A 19,912-nucleotide genomic window follows, 5' to 3' on the forward strand; every position below is an offset into this window, starting at 1 on the left:
GAGTTTTGACTGACATTTTGACATGGATTTCTTTGACTCTGTAGGTGACACTCTGGTGGTACTGACATTTTTGATAATATTAAGTCTCCCAACCCAGGAGCACCAATGTTAATTTATGTACTTAATTTCAAGAATGTTTTGTAGTTTACAGTATACGAGGGTGTTTTTATTCTTTTTGTCGCTGTTGTTAGTGGAACTCTTTTCATTTCCTCTTTGGACTGTTCGTTGTTAGTCTACAGAAACAACTGGTTGTTTGGGTATCGACTTTATATCCTGTTACTTTGCTGACTTTGTTTTTTAGGGGGTGTGAAATCTTCAGGATTTCCTAATATGTCACCTCTGAGTGAAGGTAGTTTTACTCTTTCCTTTCCAGTTCAGATGGCGTTTGTTTCTGATGGCTCTGGGTAGAACTTGCAGGGCCGCGTGGAATAGAGGGGCATCCTTCCTGTCCCTGGTTAGGGGAAGAGCTTCCAGGCTTTTACCACTGATTGTGACGACAACTGTGGGTGTATCTTAAGAACCTTTTATTATGTTTCAGTAGTTTCTTGGTAGTGCTAGTTTGAGTGTTTTTATCGTCAATGTGAATTTTGTCAAATGCTTTTTTATGCATCAGTGGTGGGTTTTTTTCATTCTACTAATGAGAATTACACTGATCGACTTCCACATGCTGAATCATCCCCTCTTTCCAGGAATTACTCCCACCTGGTCACCTTTTACTGTGCTGCTGGGTTGTTTGTTGATTTCTGCATTTGTGTTAAAAAAGGATATAGGTCAGACATTTTCCTACAGTGTCCTGTCAGATTTGGGATCAGGGCAATATACTGGCCTCATAGGAGGCCTCCTAAGTCACAGGAAGTGTTCCCTTCCCTTCAGTTTTTTTTAGGAGTTTGAGAAACATTGACATTAGGACTCACCTGTGCCGGCATCAGGTCTAGGGCTTTTTTGTTACTGATAGAATCACCTTGAAAATTAGTCTGTTTTACATTGCTTTGTGATTTTCTTGGTTTTGTATTTCCAGTTATCTGTCCATTTCATCTAGCTTGTGTATATATAATTACTCCTAGTTTTCTCCAATAATTTTTATTTTTGTAGATCAGGAGTAATGTCCCGACTTTCTAATTTTAGTAATTTAAGCACTGTCTTTCCAAATAACCAGCATTTCTTTTGTCTTTTTCTGTTATTTAATCGTTATTTTCTTCCTCTTCCTCAAGTTATGAACTTAGGACCTTTCTTTTTAATGTAAGCATTGACATCTGTAAATTTCCCCCTGAGCACTGCCTCCTATAAGTTTTAGAATATTACATTTTCATTTACCCTCTTGGGTTTTCTAATTTCCCCAGATTTGTGAATTTTCTACTTATACTTTGGTTGGAGAAGATACTTTGTGTAATACCTAAATATAGCCCACCCCACTACACAGTGTTCTCGTGTGTGTCAGATGCGGGGTGTCAGTCTCCAGCTACTGTTGTGGAGACGTCCATCTCTGCTGCAGTTACGCGGCTGCTCGGTGTCACTCCGAGTGTTTGGCTCAATGTTTCTTGCATTCAGTGGAATCACAGCTCTTTTTCACTTTGACACATTTCCTTCTCCTTACAGTCTACATCACTACCTGGCACATTCTATTCTCCAGACAAAATACCGACCTTGAATAAATCATTCTTTCCCTTTCCTTAAGCAGCTGGTTACAACTGGAGAAAATACACAGTTGCACTGAACTGAACTTCACGTGAGGCCTCAGCACAGGTCAGTGGTTGGTATGCTGTCAGCTGCACAAAGTGTCAACTGTGTTGTGCTTTTTCCCCCAAAGTCCCAATTTACAGCTCTACTTCTTACCGTGCTGAGAAAATGAAAGTGGCCAGAGAGATTCCTACTTGCTCCCAGCTCTGCACCAGAACCGCTCTGTGGACGTTTTCCATGTTCTGCCACAGCCCTGGGTCCCTCCGCAGACACGCTACGCACTATGACCTCCCAGAGTAAGAAAACTCCTGATCCCTGCCAGCTAATGACTCACTTCTTGCTTGAAAACCACCTCCCTTCTTACAATGTCGCTTTTTCAACCCACTCAGCCCTTTGTCCCTGTCGCATCACTAAAACAGTTACCTTTCAGGATTACCAAATCTGAGAGCTCAGGCAGCATCCGACACAGCTGGACTCTCCTCAGTCCACCTGCTGCCCTTAGCTATACCCCTCTCAGGTCTTCCCCCAACTCAGCCTGATTGCTGGCTTCCTGCCCCTGGCCAGCAAAACTTCGCAGTGCCCAGGGCTTTAGTCCTAGCGATCTGCTGGTGACTTCTCTCTTGGGGTCAGATTTTGATATCCGGTTGCCTTCTCAACTTGAATGTCTCCTTGGGTATCCTTAATTTACATTTCTAAAGTAGAACTCTTGCTTTTCTCCCCAAACTGTTTCTCCTCTGTCTTTTCCATTTCATTACATGACACCACTCACTCAGTGTTCAAGCCAAAAAGCTAGGAGTCACCCTCTGTTCTTGCACCCACTGTCCCGTTGATGGGCAGGTTTAGCCTATCCACCATAACTGCAGAACAGACCCCTCGTCAGACCACGTGTCACTGCTGCCGCCACTGTCTCCCCCCTTTCCTTCCCCTTGGTCACTCCACGCCAGTCATACCGACCACCTTACCCTTCCTTCAACCTGCTGATAGGCTTTTGGGGACTTGCTGTCTCTTTGTGGAATGCTCATCTCCATGGCTGACTGCTTCGCCTCATTCAGGTCTCTGTCCGGACGTCAATCCAGAACTGTCTCCTGTAACCTACATCAGACGCTCCTCCAGCCACTACCCCCGGGTCTTGCTTTAATTTTCTTACAGAAGGGTCAGGCCGGACACACACACACTGAGTAACGCCTCTGTGGCTCCAGTGTCTGGAGTAGCTCCCAGAGCAGAAGAGGTGTCCAGTAGTTTTTCTCCAATACATAGTTGCTATCGCTATCTTTTTATGAATGAGACAGATGAGAAATGGGGTTGGGCAGAGAAAGTGTCTTAGTGAAAATGCTTTTTTTCCTCTCTCCATCACTACACCGGTTAGCAGTCACGGAAAACAGCTGAAATGTGACGGCTGCCTACCTGGGCCCTCGTGAACTCGCTCACTGGCTGCTCCTGTGCTGTCTGAGCACCAGGAGGGGAGGGATGTCAGCAACCCCTCGCCTCACCCACCCAGACAAGCAGCTGAGCCCTGCCGAGAATTCTAAGACGGCGACCAGGGCTCCCCACAGCACCCCAGCCACACCCAGAGTGTCAAAAATATGCACATACTTGACATTTTACCAGGATGTCAAAGAAGTCTTCGTCAGGCTCTTTGCTGTCATCGGTCATCAGGTGGCTCAGGACCGACTGGTTGTTGTTCTGAGTCAGGCGAAGCCCAGGCAAGTTACTGAAACTGGCCCTCTGGTCGTCCAGGCGGCGGCTCTGGGAGCTGGCAAGGAGGTCTAGGAACTCATCCGTGTTCGGGGACACCATGGGGACAGATGGTGCTGGGAACGACAGACCACCCACACATCATGCCCTGTCACTGATAGGGGGAGCAGTGTACCCCAGAGAGCCCCCAACGGTCCATTTGGTGGTGGTTCAGGGCTGACAGCATCCCTGTTACTTGATTCCCACCCCGGGTGTGCCTCTCTGAGACCCAGGGCTGTGTTTTCATCCCAGGACAAATGGGACAGGAGCCATTTAGCTCAGAGCTTGGCACTGTGGGCCAGGCTCACTCTCCTTCTAGGAGCCGAGACACTTCAGCGGAAAATTTCAGTCTCCTGTTCTAGATCCTTCTAAGGCTCAGGTAGGCCTTAGCTGCAGCCTTAGAAGTTTCTCTTCAGGCTTTTCTTATTTAATCTAGACATGGTGCATTTCACACCAAAGGTGTGCAGAACTACAATTTTCCCAAAGAAATTAGGGAGGCAGTGTGATACAGTTAGTAGAGGGTGCACTGGACACGACATGCAGCTAAGCTCAGGAAGTGACAGAAAACCTTGTTTTGGCCTGTACAAAGACCAGCACTTCAGATGCGCCCGGAGGACTCGGGCTCCGTTACTGTATCTCCTCAGATAGAACTAAATCCTCGGGGAACGCTCAGAATTGAGGGCAAAGCATAGATCACTTACGTTTTAGCGCCCCTCTCAGGGGAGTGGGCGCAGCAGTGCCTACGGAGGTCCCACAGCTTGTCTCTTGCAGGCAGCACCTCTGGTCGTCCATCCGGTTGCTTTGAAATCGGCTTAATAGGTCAAAAAACCCTTCGTCTCCAATGGTCTCTGCGCTGAGTTTCTGAAATATTGAGAGAAAATCTAAATATTCCAGCATTATCCTCAGGTCATCAGTGGAACAATATCTTAATACACTCAAGTGCAAAATGGAAAGATTAAACCTAAAAATGGACATTTACTTTCTAAAAAGAATACAAGATGGCAACATTATCAATAAAGAGATGTTTCAATCCAAGAAGAAGCATTTCTGGTATTTTAGCTTTTACTCTCTCTGTTTCTGAGGCTCAAGAAATGTTGCTCAGATTCAGGGGCACCATTTCAAATCCTGCATGAGTTCACAGCTACCACTGATGCAGCGCACACCCCAGGCTCCGAGCCCCCTCTCTTTGGTGCCATTGTTAGGTGGGGGGTATCTGAATGTCAGCACTGCCAAACCATGACAGAGAGCATGGAGACACTGGACAAAGATGAGTCACATCCCGGGGCAGAGTACCGTGAGATTTCATCCCACTGCTCAGAACGGTGTGCACTAAAACGTGAGTTGTTTTTTCTGAAGTTTTCCATTGAATATTTTTGGATTGTAGTTAACCATAGGTAGCAGATGTCTTGGAGAGTAAAACATGGATAAGGGAGGGACTACCATACTCACAATACTTGAAAACACATTTTAAACATACCCTTTGGGAATTGGGAATCCGGTGCTCAATGGAATTACTGGCATCTTGGAGAACTTTAGTGGAGGAACTAGTTTTATATTTTTTCCCCTTCAATCTGTTGACAAAGAGGAGCTTTGCAGAAGGTTTGGCAATGAGAGGTTTCTGTTTAGCAAGAATTTCACTGTTCCAGTTCTGTACCTACAAAATAATGTAAGTGTAAAGCAGGATGGAAAAAAACACCAAAACTACCTCTGATTTCCTATAATACTAACTTGCCATCCACTCAGTCATGGGGGGAAAGTGAGGCTTAGAACTTTTAATAAATTCCTTCTTGCCAGGATATTTCACTGTTTTCAATAGCTTGTACTAGATATACTGTGGATTTCTCATCATCAAAACAATATGGTGGCTTATAAAAACATAGTAAGAGCCCCACTGGCCTTGGGGCTCAGTTCAGTGTCACCCCACAAACCAGAAGGTTGCTGGGTCAATTCCCAGTCAGGGCATATGCCTGGGTTGCCCGTTTGCTCCCCAGTCCAGATGCATACAAGAGACAATGGATTGATGTTTCTCTCCTCCTCTTTCTTAAAAAACCTTAAAAACCTAAGAATAAGAAACAAAGTTTGGCAAATCCCATAATACTGAAATTTAAATGACCAGAGAAAGACTTAAAGTTTTATTCTAGATGTGAATTACTTAAATATCTATTACAACTGGAAATTTTGGCTGTATGTAAAAATTTTTTTAATCTTCACCCAAGGACACATTCACCAATTTTAGAGAGAGAAACACTGATTGCCTTCTACCCTGTATGTGTCCCAACCAGGGATCCAACCCGCAACTTTTTGGTGTGCTCCAACACGGAGCCACCTGGCTGGGGCAGATGTGATGTAATGTTTTAACCGTAAAATTTAGCATCTAAAACTCACACAGCAGTAGCATTTTTTGTTAGTATAACTGTACTGTTTTCACTAACAATACTAAATTCTCAATAGACAAAATAAGGAATCAGAAATTGACATGAGCTGGTTTATACATACATAATCTTTTTCTAAATGGTAAAAACATTTACATTTTTTTAATTAAAATTTTTTAGCCCTGGCTGGTGTAGCTCAGTGGATTGAGCACAGGCTTGCAAACCACACGATCGCGGTTTGATTCCCAGTCAGGGCACATGCCTGGGTTGCAGGCTGGTTCCCTGCAGGCCAACTCCCAGCAGGAGATGCAGGAAAGGCAACCAGACATTTCTCTCCCTCTCTCCTTCCCCTCTAAAGATAAATAAAATTTAAAAAAAATTTTTTTAGACAGGGGAAGAGAGAGAGAGAGATGAATGTGTGGTTGCCTGTTGTAAAAACTGGGCAGAGAACCTGGACAGACATTACTCCCAAGACCTAGATATACCAGTTCAACATCATTAATCACCTGGAAACAAATCAAAACCACAATAAGATACCAGCTCACACCTGTCAGAATGACTGTCATTGAAAAACCCAATAACCAGTGACTGGAGAGGATGCATTGAAAAGGGACTCCTTATTGCAGACCGGCGCAGCCACTGTGGAAAGAGTGGAGACCCCCCCCCCCAAAAGTTAACGGGAACTACCACATGCTCCAGCAGTTCCACTTCCGGTATGTGTCCAAAGGAAACGAAAGCACCACTTTGAACAGACACATGCACCTCTATGTCCTTCGCAGCACTTACTTTAACAGTAGCCAAGGTAAGGAAGGAACCTAGGTGTCGACTGATGGATGATGCGGAAACTGTGGTAACTACCGTTCGTGCACCACACTGACAGTGTTTTGGCCACAATACGGGCCATGTGTACAACAGTGGCGCCGTAAGACTTCAATGGAGCGGACAGTTCCTCTCGCCCGGGGCAGTCCTGTCGCTCCGCATCACTCCATGTCTGTGGTGGTGCTGGCATAAGCAAACCTGCGTTTGCCTGTCATAAGATAAAGCACCTACAATTGTGTACAGGGCAGAATACTTGACAGTCAATGACTGTTGCTGCTTTGTGTCTTTGTCTTTAGTGTACTCTTCCCACTTAATTTAGAGAGCTTGCTGCCAAACACTGCAGTGCCACATACATCTGTTCGTGGCATCAGTTTCTATTGCCCTCCATTGAATCTCGTGCTGTTTTGTGCAGTAGTGAGCGTGCCGGTCCGCCCAGGTGAGCGGTGCCGCACCATCTAGTGCGCAGGTCCGCACAGGGAAGGCACTGCCTGACAACACACAATTCCACCTGGCAGGTGGGCCTTTGGAGGAGTATGATAAATCAGACAGAAAGATACCAGCACATGAATTGTATGTGGAATGGAAAAAAAAAAGGCAAGACATCCCCACGCTCACAGATGCAGAGATAGATTGGTGGCTGTCAGGTGGGGTGGGGGTCCAAAGGCGCACACCTGCAGTGACGGGGGAGTGCAGTGACGGAGACGTGAAGTGTGCCCCGGCAACCACAGCGTGCCGCGAGTGAACCAGTTCTCATCACAAGCAACACATTCTGTAGTTACGGTGACAGTGGTAACTATACTTACTGTGATCATTTTGCAGTGTGTATAATATCGAATCGATGTTACACCTGAAACTAACGTAACCTCAATTTTAAAGAAAGATCTTGTGTGGGGGGAGGGGCAAAACAGCACAGATATTTGAAAGCTTCAAATAAATCTTAGCAAGTATCCAGATCTGTAAATAGGGTATCCACAAATGAGAATCAACTGTACCATAAAAATAAGATGAGTTATTTTGTAATTTTACAAACTACTTCATTAAAGTCTACTAAAAATACTGTAACAGTTCACGAAACTGAAAAGTAAAAACCGCCAACCTTTTCCGGCGTCAGCTTCATCAGTTCCATGTTTTCCATGCTGTGCCGGCGCCCGGACTTGGGGCGCGCGCCTGTGTGAGAGCAGGTGGTGTGAGTGCGGCAGGGAGATTGGGGGATACAGATTTAGTGTCGCAACCTAATTTGTCACTGAATTTTGTTTTAACCCTCACCCATGGACATGCTCACTGATTTGAGAGAGAGGAAGGGGGAGAAGGAAACATCCATTGGTTGCCTCCTGTATGCACCCCAACCAGGGACCAAACCCACAACCCAGATGCATGCCTTGACGGGGATCGAACCCACAGCCTGTTGCTGCACAGATGACACTCCAACCAACTAAGCAACCCCGCCGGGGCTATTAATGAGTTTTAAAGTCTGTTACACAAACCCTCACGAACGAGGAAACGTGCAGACATGGTCTCTTAAGAGTAGTAGTTTTCCATGCCAACTAAATAAAAGTAGAATATACACTCAAATTCTTTGATGTAAGGAGGTTACATTTTGGTTGGAAACTAATTTAGATTACTAACATTATGCTTTATTTAGAAAATCTGTTTTGTAATTAGTTTTATACTATCTAGCTTCTTAAAAGAAGCCACACAAACTGGAGAGTAGTACAAATAAGGAAAAACATAGGGAAAAGGCTTTAGGCCTTCGGTTTTGAGATAAGAATCAAGATAACATCCCCAATACTATAAAGTTACTCCAGCCCTGGCTGGAGTGGCTCAGTGGATTGAGCGCTGGCCTGTGAACCAAAGGTTCCCCAGTTTGATTCCCAGTCAGGGCACATGCCTGGGTTTCGGGCTAGGTCCCCAGTAGGGGGTGCATGAGAGCAACTACACATTGATGTTAACCTCTCTTCCTTCCCCTCTAAAAATAAAATCTACACAAAATTTAAAGTCACTTAAACATTATTGTAATACAATTACCATTAAATACTTAAAAACTTTCATAACCCCTCAATCTTATAAAGATAAGCAGTACTTTAGAAGACATATCCATCACTAACACATTGTAACTTCCTCTTCCTCCAATGCTTTGTTAACGTGTATGTACCTAAGCAGTGGAGTGTGTAACGTTGCGTAAATGGTCTCGGACTGGACGCATCCTCTAACTCGCCTCCTTTGAGCAACCTCACGTGTGTGAGATCGTCGGAGTTGGTATGTGTGGTTTAGTCCAGTTAATATCCACTGCCTTTTTAGGGTTAGGAGATTGCTTTCCTACCCATTCCGCTGTGATGGATGTCGGGTGGCTTCCAGTTCTGAGCCGTCACAGGTACACCCCGTTCCCCACCCTCCGACATTCCAGGACTGCGAGTGTGTGAGAGCCAGCGTTCTCCCCGTCAGGACACAGTGACCGGAGCAGGGCTGCTGGGCCCCGAGGCTGCTCCATCTTCAGCGTGACCAGAGTGCTGCCGGGTGGCTCCGCGAGACACCGACTGCTCCTCCTCCTCGCAGAGCTGCACGAGGTTCCATCACCCGCGCCGTGCCAGTCTGGGCATCGCCAGGCCTTTGACTTCACCACACAGGCGCTCGGCGTCACTTCACTGTGGTTTTCCCAGTTCAGAGATGCTGAGGGATCTTTCCAGAAACTTAGGGGTTATTTGTTTCTTCTGTTCATCACTTCTGCCCATTTCGTGGTTGGGTCATTGACTTGGTTCCGGCTCACAGGAGCTCTTACATGTTGAGGATACAAATCCTGTTTAATCATGTGTGTGGCAAATGTCCTCTCAGTTTGTGTTCTATGGTCCTTTCAGTCCAATGAAGTTCTTAGTTTCACTATCAATCTTTTCTTTATGGTTTTGTTTCTTGTCCTGAGACATCATTCCCCACCCTGGGACCAGAGGGAGCACAGCGTCCTGACAGCTTGACTCTGTACACTGAATCTTCGTCATTAGACTTTACGGGAAATGCACGTTTGAGGCTTTTACCTTCCCAGTGAATTGAAGCGCTAACCACTGTGAAGTGAACATCTTCATTTCTCTTTCTTCCTTTCTTTTTTTTTAAAAGACTTTATTTATTTATCTTTAGAGGGGAAGGGAAGGAGAGAGGGAGAAATATCAATGTATGGTTGCCTCTCATGCGTCCCCTGCTGGGAACCGGGAACTGGCCTGCAACCCAGGCATGTGCCCTTGACTGGGAATCGAACCGAGATCGTGTGGTTCACAGGCCCGCACTCAATCCCCTGAGCTATAGGGCATCTTTCTTCCTTTCTTGGGAGGGAGGGAGGGAAACAGGTACTGGCTGCCTTCCTTAAGCCCCCTGTCCTCTGACTGAGCCCACGACACCCAACCAACCGAGGCAGACCGGCCAGGGACCGTCTTCATGTCTGACAAGACCTTCTGCCTTAAAGTACATTTTATCTGATGTTAATAAAGCTGGATGAGCTTTCTCTGATTAGTTTTTTCCCTAGTAAATGCTGTATCTTTTTCTCTCCTCTTACTTTCAAGATCCCGATGTTCTTACGTTTTAGATGCTTCTCTTGCAGTAGTTGGCTTACTTTTTCTGGCCTGATACCCTTGCCCCTCACATGGAACGCCTGCGTTTAACAGAACGAAGGCCGTGTTTGGGTGTTCGGGCCGCGTTCTCCTTCACCGCGTTTATTGCTGGAGTACAGCAGTTTCCTAGTGTTCAGCCCACTGCATTCCGTGTATTGCGTATGCACGGCTGGATCTGGTTTGCTGGCACCTTGTTTAGAAACTCTGCACCTGTGTGCATGAGTGAAGGCTGGCTTATAGTTCACCTCTCTTGTACTGTTCTTGTCTAGTCTGGATGTCAAGGGTAGACGGTCTTAAGGAGGCCCAAGGAATTGTCCCCACTTCTCCAGTCACACAGCCCTGGGGAAGCTGGAGTGCATTTCTTCCATGTCTGGTGGACTGCGCCTGCAGTCCGCTCGGCCAGGGACCGCGCATCTTCTCTGGCGGTTTCAGCCTTTGCGATGCTGCCCCCATCACTTCCACCAGGAGGAGGCTTTCTGTTTTTTCTTGATTTGGGTAACTTGTTTTCCTAGAAACTGCCCGTTTCTTCTGGGTTTTCAAGTGTCCTTTTTGGAAAATTATTCAGGATAATCTCATCCTTTTTTCAAAATCTCTGGCTGCACCTATATTATGTCCACGTCCCTCTCTTCTTGAACACCCTTGCTGTAGATCTGTTAGTCTTTCTAAGGAACCAAACTGGGGTGTCTAAAGGGCCTCCTGAATCTTTGGTTTCATTACTGTGTCAATAGAGTGTTGGGCTTCCTGTGTTTACAGTCTCTCTCTGGATGTGGGAAACATGAGGTGACCGATTCAAATGTAAAACCTCAGGATAAAGACATTGAGTTTTGAAGACCTGCTACTTACTGTGCATGCTGTTATCAATTTCAACATTTTCGGACATCAGCGAATTATTTGTGCTATAGCTCAGACCGAGTACCATCTGCAGGTCTGAGAGATTCAGCCGTGCCGTTAGCTCACCACTTCTGTCCCCGACCTGCAACCACAAACATTTGTATTTTAAAGACAAAGAATCATGAAGGCTAGTGGAAAATGTTGTGGACCTAAAACTGAATAGAAATAGTTACATTGGAATTATGAGACTATGAATGAAATAGTTTCTTTACAGGAGAAAGAAAGGGGAAGTTTCTAAAATATGACAGGACAGCTAACTATATTCTTTCAGCTCTTTAGTTCTCTGTTAGACGGCTCTTTATCTCCGTGGTCTAGTCATGTGGTTCTTTTGTGACACATTAACTTGGCATTGTATGAATCAAACTTCCTCGGACTATTATTTCTATACTATGTTAATAATTAAATAATTGCCCTGTATTCATTAAGCCAGCACATTACCCTAGGGACTCACACATATAGACTGTCTAATCCCTGTAACGATCTGTGAGGTAGACACTCCCATTTTACAGATGAGAGAAGTGAGGCTCAGAAAGGTTTCCGAGTGCAAACAGCGAGCAGATATGGCAGGACTGTTACCAGGAGCCAGTCCTTGACTCTTGAGTTTTCCTGCCACACAGGCTGCGTGGCCATGGGGACATGGGGACATGGGGGTAGGGCAGAGGGCAAAGGCCAGGGGTCTTCCACTCTCCGGTGTCTGGCCTCACCTTGCGCAGACCTGATGCCTGGAGAAAGATACCCAACAAACTCATTGCTCAGCCGTCTGGGAGCAACCTAGGATGGTCCCCCTGCTGACTGTGAGTCACGGTAGCACAGACAGCAGTTTCTTAGCTTCCTACCTCTCTCGAAATCTCCAAGTGCTTTTCAGCAAAGTGCATGGCTTGGTCGTGGTTTCCTAGCGCTGTGTACGCGTTCCCCAAACTCCAGCATGCTCTTCCCTCACCGATCCTACAGGACGATCCAAGGACACAGGTGTCTGAAGGAGGTCTTGTGGGGGTCAAGGCCACCCAACATTACTTAAAGGTACAGATGATGCTCTACGTTTATTTGGTATGACAGTACTAGAGACACCAGAACACCCACATAATAGTGAACACTCAGAACAAGCATTAAACACCCCCCTGCGACGTAATGAAGTCTCAGGAACAGGCTGGGCACCCCGCTGCCTCTCCCAGCAGCCCCAAGGTGACCCTCAGCCATGCCCGACCACCGTCGGGGTGGGGAGGACCTGCTCCCACAGTCTGTGCACGCACCGCTGTGGAGGGAAGGTCTGCTTCGTGCCGAGCTGAAGTCTAGTGTCCTAAAGCAAGCGACGCAAACGGCCTGCATGTGTGTGTGTGTGCTGTCTACACACAGGAAAAAGCGGAATAGCTACCAGCAGTAAAAGTCAGAGGGCTCATGTGGAACCCAGGCCCTCTAGCCTCTCTTTCAAAAAGAGGGGGAGCTGGACAAAGTGGACGCTCATTCCTGCTGGCAGCCGGGGTAAGGAGCAGCTGTCCTTGTCACTGCCCCCACCTCCCCCCCCACCCCCGCCCCAGTGCCACGCCAAGTGAGTGGGGACCTCTGCGGCGGTGGAACCGGTGATCTGGGTCCGAGGCTACACAGAGGCAAGCTGACCTCTAACATGCTGGCCCGCAGACGAGGACCCAGAGAGGCTGTCAGTGACGCAGTGACACAGAGGAAATTCCTCAAAAAAGAAAAAGAACGCACACGCACACAGACTTCACGAAAGAGCAAGAACTCCAGGACCCGAACTGTGCCCCTGTGTGGCGCCTTCGCCGTGACACCAGGGGGCACCACTCACCTGTCCTTCAGCTCCTGAGCGATGGCCAGGTGCTTCAGGTGGTAGTCGATGGCCTTCTCGTAGTCCTGCAGCAAAGTGTACGTGTTGCCGAGGCTGTAACAGGACTGCGCCTCCACGGCTCTGTCTTTCAGCTGCCGGGCTAGCAGCAGCGTCTTCCTAAAGACGAAATTCATTCCACCTAAGAATCCTTTCCGTCTTGGCTAGAATCCTAAAATAACGCTCTCACTCTTCGCTAGCCTTTGGAGTACGTCTCAGAGCCGCTACCCTGTGCTTCCTCCACTGCTTCTGGGCAAAAGGGAGAGATGCCTTTGGGACATGGGACGCAGCCCCAGACCCCCGTAACTAATTCGAGAGTCCCATGAGCGTTCCAGAGAAAAGGAGTGAGGACGCCTGAGGTCGCGTGCTCCTCGGGAGCACAGGGTTGTTAACAGAAGAAAACGTCCCCTGCCGTAATGGCAGTGACTTAACGCCAGAGAGACACTGCTCGTGCCGCTCTCTCTTTAATCATGCTGCCACCTCTGCATGTCAAAATTTAAAATACTGAGTTAAAATTCATATTTGTAGGCTATCAGTCACCAATTGAGGAACAATACTAAGTACTACATTTAAACATTAACCAAATTCTGCCTAATGCATGTGGGACCATCAGCGTAGCAATTAAGAGCTGGACGTCCTGGGCCCACCCCACCTGGAGCTCCGTGGTTGGGGCGAGTTGCCAGCCTCTCTGGACGCCAGGTCCATGCACAGGGGAGACGGGGCAGACACCCCCCAGGGCTCTGTGAGGATGAAGTGACTCAGTACACACAGTGCTGAGGATGGCATTCTGCTAAAGCTCAGTACTGTTTTATCATCAGTGCTCACACCTATAAATGCTCTTTTTAAAAAGATTTCATTTTTAGAGCGAGGGGAAGAGAGAGTAAGAGGGAGTGAAACATCAATGGACTGCCTCCCAAATGCCCCCACCGCGGACCAAACCCACAACACAGGCATGTGCTCTGGCCGGAAGTCGAACCGAAGACCCTGTGGTCTGCAGGACAGTGCCAACCCACTGAGCCACACCGTGAGGCCTTATAAATGCTTATGGATCCAGTCATTTAAATGACTCTTTCCTCTGGCTGCTGCATGGGCTGCAAACCCCACTAGTCAGCTTGCTCTCCAAGCACCCTGGGACGCCCAGACCAGGCGCCAAGCTCAGGCGGTCTGAGCTCCGCTGCCCCCTGTGGCTCGGAGTCCAAGGACGGACCAGAAGGACTGGCGGGGGGGGGATCCAAGATGGGTGGAGAGGACAGGGCTCACTGGGTGGGCTGAAAAATGCAAATGGGGGCATGTTCTGGTTACCAGGCTTCTCATGGCCCCTGAGTTGGGTAGGGAAAAAAGCATGTAAATACACATATTACATATGCTAAACAAGAACTTAAAAACAGTTTTAAAGATAAAAAGTAGTAAAAGTAAAAAGGGGTCACACTGTGGCTAGGAAACCTTAGGTACAGTGATATTTACGGAGCGCTGTGCCGGGTGCTATGCTAAGTGAGAGCTTACGTGTTCTTCCATTCAGTCCTCTCCATGTCCCCAAAGCAGGGCACCGGTACCTTCCTTTACAGGTGAGGACACCAAGGTTAGGAGCCCAAGGTCCTGCTGCTCGTGTGCAGCCAAGGGCAGGTTTGAAACCTGCCCTGGGGTCGCACAACCACCCATTCTACATTTATCTACAGAAACGTCAGACTAACCTGTAGTATTCAGAGGCCATTTCAAATTCACCGAGAAATATATACGCATTTCCAAGATTGCTGTACGCTCTTCTCTCCGCTGCTTTATCCCCGAATTCTTTTGCAATAAGGAGACGCTGAGAGAGAAAACACTGATGAGTGAAGAGCCACCTCCCCATGGTGCAGGGCACCATGGGGACGGGGATGGGGACGCCCCGGAGCCCTGCACAGTACCTGCTCGTGCGCTATGACCGCGTCCCTGAAGTTGCCGAGGAGGTAGTGCGTGTTTCCCAGGTTTCCAAAGGCGCGTCCCTGGGCAGCCCGGTCGCCCAGCACCGTCACCAGCGAGAGGTTTTCCCTGGCGGGTGACAGGAAGGTTGTGAAAAGACGAGCTCGGGTGGGGGGCTTGTTGACTAGATTCACAAATCTAAGTCTTTTTATAAAACACATTTTTAAATGAGCCCACAGCCACATTTAAAGATGTGTCTGTGATGGAGGGCAGCCATCAGAATGGGTTGGGGACACATTAATAAACCGTCCAGGAAGGTTACTGCCCAGAATCAAGGGCGGATTCATCTCAAAACCCCACAGGGGCAACTGGGACAACTGTAATTGAGCAACAAGAAAAAAAAGAAAGGAAATAAACCCCCAAGCTAAGAAATTCTGTGAAATTCTCTCAATAAGGGACTAAACTTTCCCCTAGTAACTGAGACCAACCAGTGATACTTCTTGTTTCTGCCACCAGGTGGCACTGGTCTGCAGTTCCCGTGAAACTCCCTGGGGGAGGATTACTCTAACACAACCCCGTAGCCTTTTAGCAACAATTGGATGGCTTGTTTTTTACCTGCTAGTCCATAATTTTTAAACCTTTGCTAAACGTTGAAGTTTACTACAGGCTAAAGAACATATGGCAACCCCTGCCTACGGGCCAGGTGGCTGGGCAGCACTACTCACTCATAGAAGTCCACGGCGGCCTGCAGGGCGCTGCGCACTTCTTCGGGAAAGTCGCCTGTGTCCTGAGGGCCAGGGGCCCCGAAGCTCTTCCCTTTGGCGTGGTACACGTTTCCCAGGTTGTAAAGTGCTCTCGCTTCCCCCACCTAGGGGAGGATGCCGGAAAGCTTTTACTCCCGCGCTTTGAAGTCCGAGGCCAGGGACCCTAATGCCTGTCGCACACCTTTGCTGCTGTCCTTCCCTCTGCAGTCAAGGGGAGGACAGGCTTCCACTGGCTGCCCAAACAGGACCAGACTGATGATCACTTACAAAAGAAGGGCCTCTCATTACTTACTTTTTTTCTCTCTTTAAAAATTTCTGTTTCACTCTAGCTGGCGTGGCTCACTGGATTGAGCACGGCCTGCAAACTAAAGGGTCACACTGGTTTGACTCCCAGTCAGGGCACAGGCCTGGGTTGTGGGCCAGGTCCCCAGTAGGGGGCACACAAGAGGCAACCACACATTGAGGTTTCTCTCCCTCTCTTTCTCCCTTCCCCCCTTTCTAAAAATAAAATCTTTAAAAAATGTGTGTGTTTCTTTTTCTTCTACTTTCCTATGAACTTTTTGGTATTAACTTTCAGATAAACGACTGGATGATTAAAGAGAGGATTAAAACACAAAGCAACTTTAATGAAAAAAATGTTTCCTTATTACCTTGTCATTAAGTTTTCTGGAAATATCTAAGTGTCGCTGACAACAAACTACAGCTTCGTCAAAATTCCCAAGAACTTTTAAGGTGTTGCCCAGGTTACCACTAGCTTTAGCTTCCCCCAACTGGTCTCCAATAGTCCTGAAAAAAAAAAGAAGCAAACTATTGTATTAAAATAGAAAGTGGTCAGAGAGGTTTTCTCTAGAGAACAGTTAACATGCTTAAAGTAAGAAAGACCCATTAGCCGTGAAACCTACTTTGGATAAAAATTTAAAACTTACATTTCTGTATTGAAATTTAATTAATTTTCATTCATTTGATTAACCTCTAGGGTCATTTCCACACTGTTCACTCATTTAATTAAACTCAGCCTGAAGAGTCATTTTAAAATGCAGTGCTATTTAATCAGAACTCACTAAATGTATTTAGTTTGTTCTTAATTGAATACAAGTAGTTTGAAAGTGACAATACAGGGAGAAAGAACATTAAAAAGCTTGAACTGATTACCTTGCAAGAGTTAGATCGTGGTGGTGGTATTCCAGGGCTTTGGCGTAATCGTGCAAGTAGAAGTATGCGTTGCCCAGCTGGCTGTAAATGGCACTGAGCGTCTTCAAGTCCTCGGTCCCCACCTGCACTGCAGCCTCGAAGAACGACACGCCCGCACGGCAGTCCCCCAACTTGCAGAGCCGCTCCCCTTCCAAGGCCAGTTCTAGGCAAGAAGCTTCCATCCTGCAAAGGACGCACATCAGACGTTGTAACTGCACCGCAGTCTCCACCTGCAGGCGCACACCTTAAACGCCGGTCCTGGCGCCCTTGTTGAACGGCTGCCTCCGGGACTGAAGTGCACACTCGGCCGTTGAAGCAGTAACCCGTTCCTTACAGCAGGGGTCCATCTGCCTGTCGGGTGTCTCTCAGCCTCCGGTCTTTAACAGAACAGCTGGTCTCTCTGTGTGGAGCCCATTTCAGCGGCCCCTTCCCACCAAAAACCCACTTTATCAGTGGGAGAGCCTGAAATAGTGTTTCCTGAACTCACAGCCTTCCTGACAGCTTGCGGAGAATGGGATGCCCGAGAAAGGCGAAGTCCTGCGATCCTACTCTTCTCGGTCCAGGTACCTGGGTCACCTCCCCACCTGTCCATCAGCCCCTCCTCCCAGCTCGCTCTCATACAACCACACACGACTCTCGTTCTCTCCCCATTATTACCACCACACCATCACCTGTGCCTTAGAAACAGAGAGGAAACAGATCTTCATGTATGTACAAAGCACATGTCCACAAGAGAACTGTCATGAAATTGTACATTAGGAAGCAAGGACTCAAAGATCTGCAAAAATTCCAAATCTCGGTCTGTCACTGAGAATTTTAAAAGCCAGAATTAAGGTCCCGTCTACATGTCTAGGGAGAAAAGCACCAACACTTCAGGTTCTAACCCTGAACATCAGCAGACGCTGTTCGCCGAGCTGCCGCCATGTTTCTTCCGCGTGTCCGTGACTCCCGCGTGTCCGTGACTCCCGCGTGTCCGTGACTCCCGCGTGTCTACACACTGCCTAGTCCAGGGCTCTCAGCCTCGGCTTCACCAGGGGCCACATCGGCTTTGCCTTCAAAGTAATGTCAGGACTGTGTAAATGCAACTGCTCCTTAACTAGGGGCAAGGAGCTCGGCGCTGCCGCCGGGTAGAAACAAGGTGGAGGGCCGGATTCGGCACTTAAAAACACATCTGGCTTCATACCTCTGCAAGGAGTTTGATGTGACGCTTACGTTTATTTTCTAACGCACATGAAAAACCATGGAACTGCTGAATAGAAAAGCACACGAACCCCTCACGCACCACGGGTGGTGTACCTGTCGCCCCTGGAAAGTGCGGAGCAGCACTAGGGGCCGCCTCAGCGGCGTCAGTGGTGAGCGAACCGAGCAGAGCAGGAGCCGCCTGGGCACCTACAAAGGCCCTCGGTGCCGAGTGCCCTCTCTGGGCGTGAGGTCTGCCCGCCGTGGTTTTTCAAAGCCCCAGGTAATTCCCACATGCAAGCCAGGGGTGAGAATCACCGCACCAGAAATGCCGAACTGAACATCAACTCGTTCAAAACTTATTCAAACAGGATTATACTTCTGCATGTCTGGTAGCAGGTCAGTTGGCACGCTCTTCAGGGCCTTTCAGGGGCTTAGAGCCGTAAATTAAAGGGGAATCGTAAAAAGGGAGCATCAATCTGATGAAGCCCCAGGAAATCTGACTGAGAATAACAGCCAATCACAAAGGTTCAGAGCTGCCTTCTGGTTACAACAGCAGCTTTATGTGATCTCTGGTAGGTAGGTTTTAACTTTCACATCCAAATTTTTTTAAATAATCCAAGTGATTTAGGCAAAGACTACTACCGTTTGTTCCCAGTGGGACGGACTAGCCGCCCCGCCCCCCCGCCCCCCCCTGGGGGCCTTGGCAGCCCAGCACGAGTGAGCCTCTGGCCGACCTCGCTCTGCTTCCCTGTGGACCTGGTCAGGGTCAGGGTCAGGGTCAGGGTGAGGGTCTAGAGTGCGTGGGAAATTCAGTTAAATCAGAANAGAGCTGCCTTCTGGTTACAACAGCAGCTTTATGTGATCTCTGGTAGGTAGGTTTTAACTTTCACATCCAAATTTTTTTAAATAATCCAAGTGATTTAGGCAAAGACTACTACCGTTTGTTCCCAGTGGGATGGACTAGCCGCTGCCCCCCCCCCCCCCCCCGCACTGGGGGCCTTGGCAGCCCAGCACGAGTGAGCCTCTGGCCGACCTCGCTCTGCTTCCCTGTGGACCCGGTCAGGGTCAGGGTCAGGGTCAGGGTCAGGGTGAGGGTCTAGAGTGCGTGGGAAATTCAGTTAAATCAGAAACCTTAAAATGTTGTATTTATGTCATTCCAAATAAAAAAGTCTACTTTCGCCTTTCACAAGTGAAAACTGTCCTTCAGAGCTCTATTTTTGAAAATGAAAGGATTCACAAAAGAAAACGATCGGACTGTTTTTGTGCAGGACGTCACAGTGTTCTACATGTGACGAGAAATGAGTCAGCCAAAGAGAACCACGTGAAACTGGTTTTATTTAAGGGCTCTTTTGCTAGATGAGGTACTTTAACTGGTTGTCTTTATTTGTCTAAAAACTGAAACCAATGAACTTCTAGAATTATCATAGGAAAAAAACTGGAAAAGATACCTTTACACATAAAATACAGTACTACTTCTACTAACAAATTTAATTTAAGCCTGATACCAACTACATGAATATGTACGGAGTGATTTCACTGGTAGGAAATACGTACATGACAAATACATGTGCACACAGATGATACATGGGAAAGGATGTTCACAGACAACTGAGATGTCCCCCCTGGGGACACTGGTTTAAACTACTCCAGGCCATGGATCAACAACTGCCCGTGACAGCCCCGGTGCCACTGGGCGGGAGGGGCAGCCCCACAGAGCGGCCCCACCAGCCCAGGGTCAGGGCGCTGACCAGGAGGCAGGGAGCAGGAGGGCACAGCCCGTGTTTGCTGCACCCCTGGGAGACAGAAGTGTCCTCAAATCAACGGCTTCGCCACAAAGACCTGGCCTTCTGGACATAAACATGCACAGCAGCGCCCTGACCGGTGCGGCTCTGTGGGTTGGAGTGTTGTTCTGTAAACCCAAAGGCCACCGGTTTGATTCCCAGGCCGGGGCAC

At 47.9% G+C, this 19,912-nt stretch overlaps 1 protein-coding gene across 1 annotated transcript in view; it reads right to left on the reverse strand.

Moving 5' to 3' along the window:
- Positions 1-19,912, reverse strand: part of GPSM2 (G protein signaling modulator 2) — a 36,783-nt gene that overhangs the window by 3,114 nt on the left and 13,757 nt on the right. Inside the window, exons 3-14 of the mRNA XM_037050430.1 lie at positions 16,739-16,960; positions 16,237-16,372; positions 15,548-15,690; positions 14,828-14,951; positions 14,615-14,730; positions 12,888-13,043; positions 11,923-12,031; positions 11,039-11,168; positions 7,699-7,769; positions 4,889-5,065; positions 4,113-4,272; positions 3,271-3,488 (exon numbers count right to left, since the gene is read on the reverse strand). Coding sequence (XP_036906325.1) covers positions 3,271-3,488; positions 4,113-4,272; positions 4,889-5,065; positions 7,699-7,769; positions 11,039-11,168; positions 11,923-12,031; positions 12,888-13,043; positions 14,615-14,730; positions 14,828-14,951; positions 15,548-15,690; positions 16,237-16,372; positions 16,739-16,960 — 1,762 coding nt within the window. The remainder of the gene's footprint in view (positions 1-3,270; positions 3,489-4,112; positions 4,273-4,888; positions 5,066-7,698; positions 7,770-11,038; positions 11,169-11,922; positions 12,032-12,887; positions 13,044-14,614; positions 14,731-14,827; positions 14,952-15,547; positions 15,691-16,236; positions 16,373-16,738; positions 16,961-19,912) is intronic.

The sequence above is a fragment of the Sturnira hondurensis genome, unplaced genomic scaffold, assembly GCF_014824575.4.
Source record: "Sturnira hondurensis isolate 20B ecotype Veracruz unplaced genomic scaffold, ASM1482457v3 Scaffold0006799, whole genome shotgun sequence".
NCBI lineage: Eukaryota > Metazoa > Chordata > Mammalia > Chiroptera > Phyllostomidae > Sturnira > Sturnira hondurensis.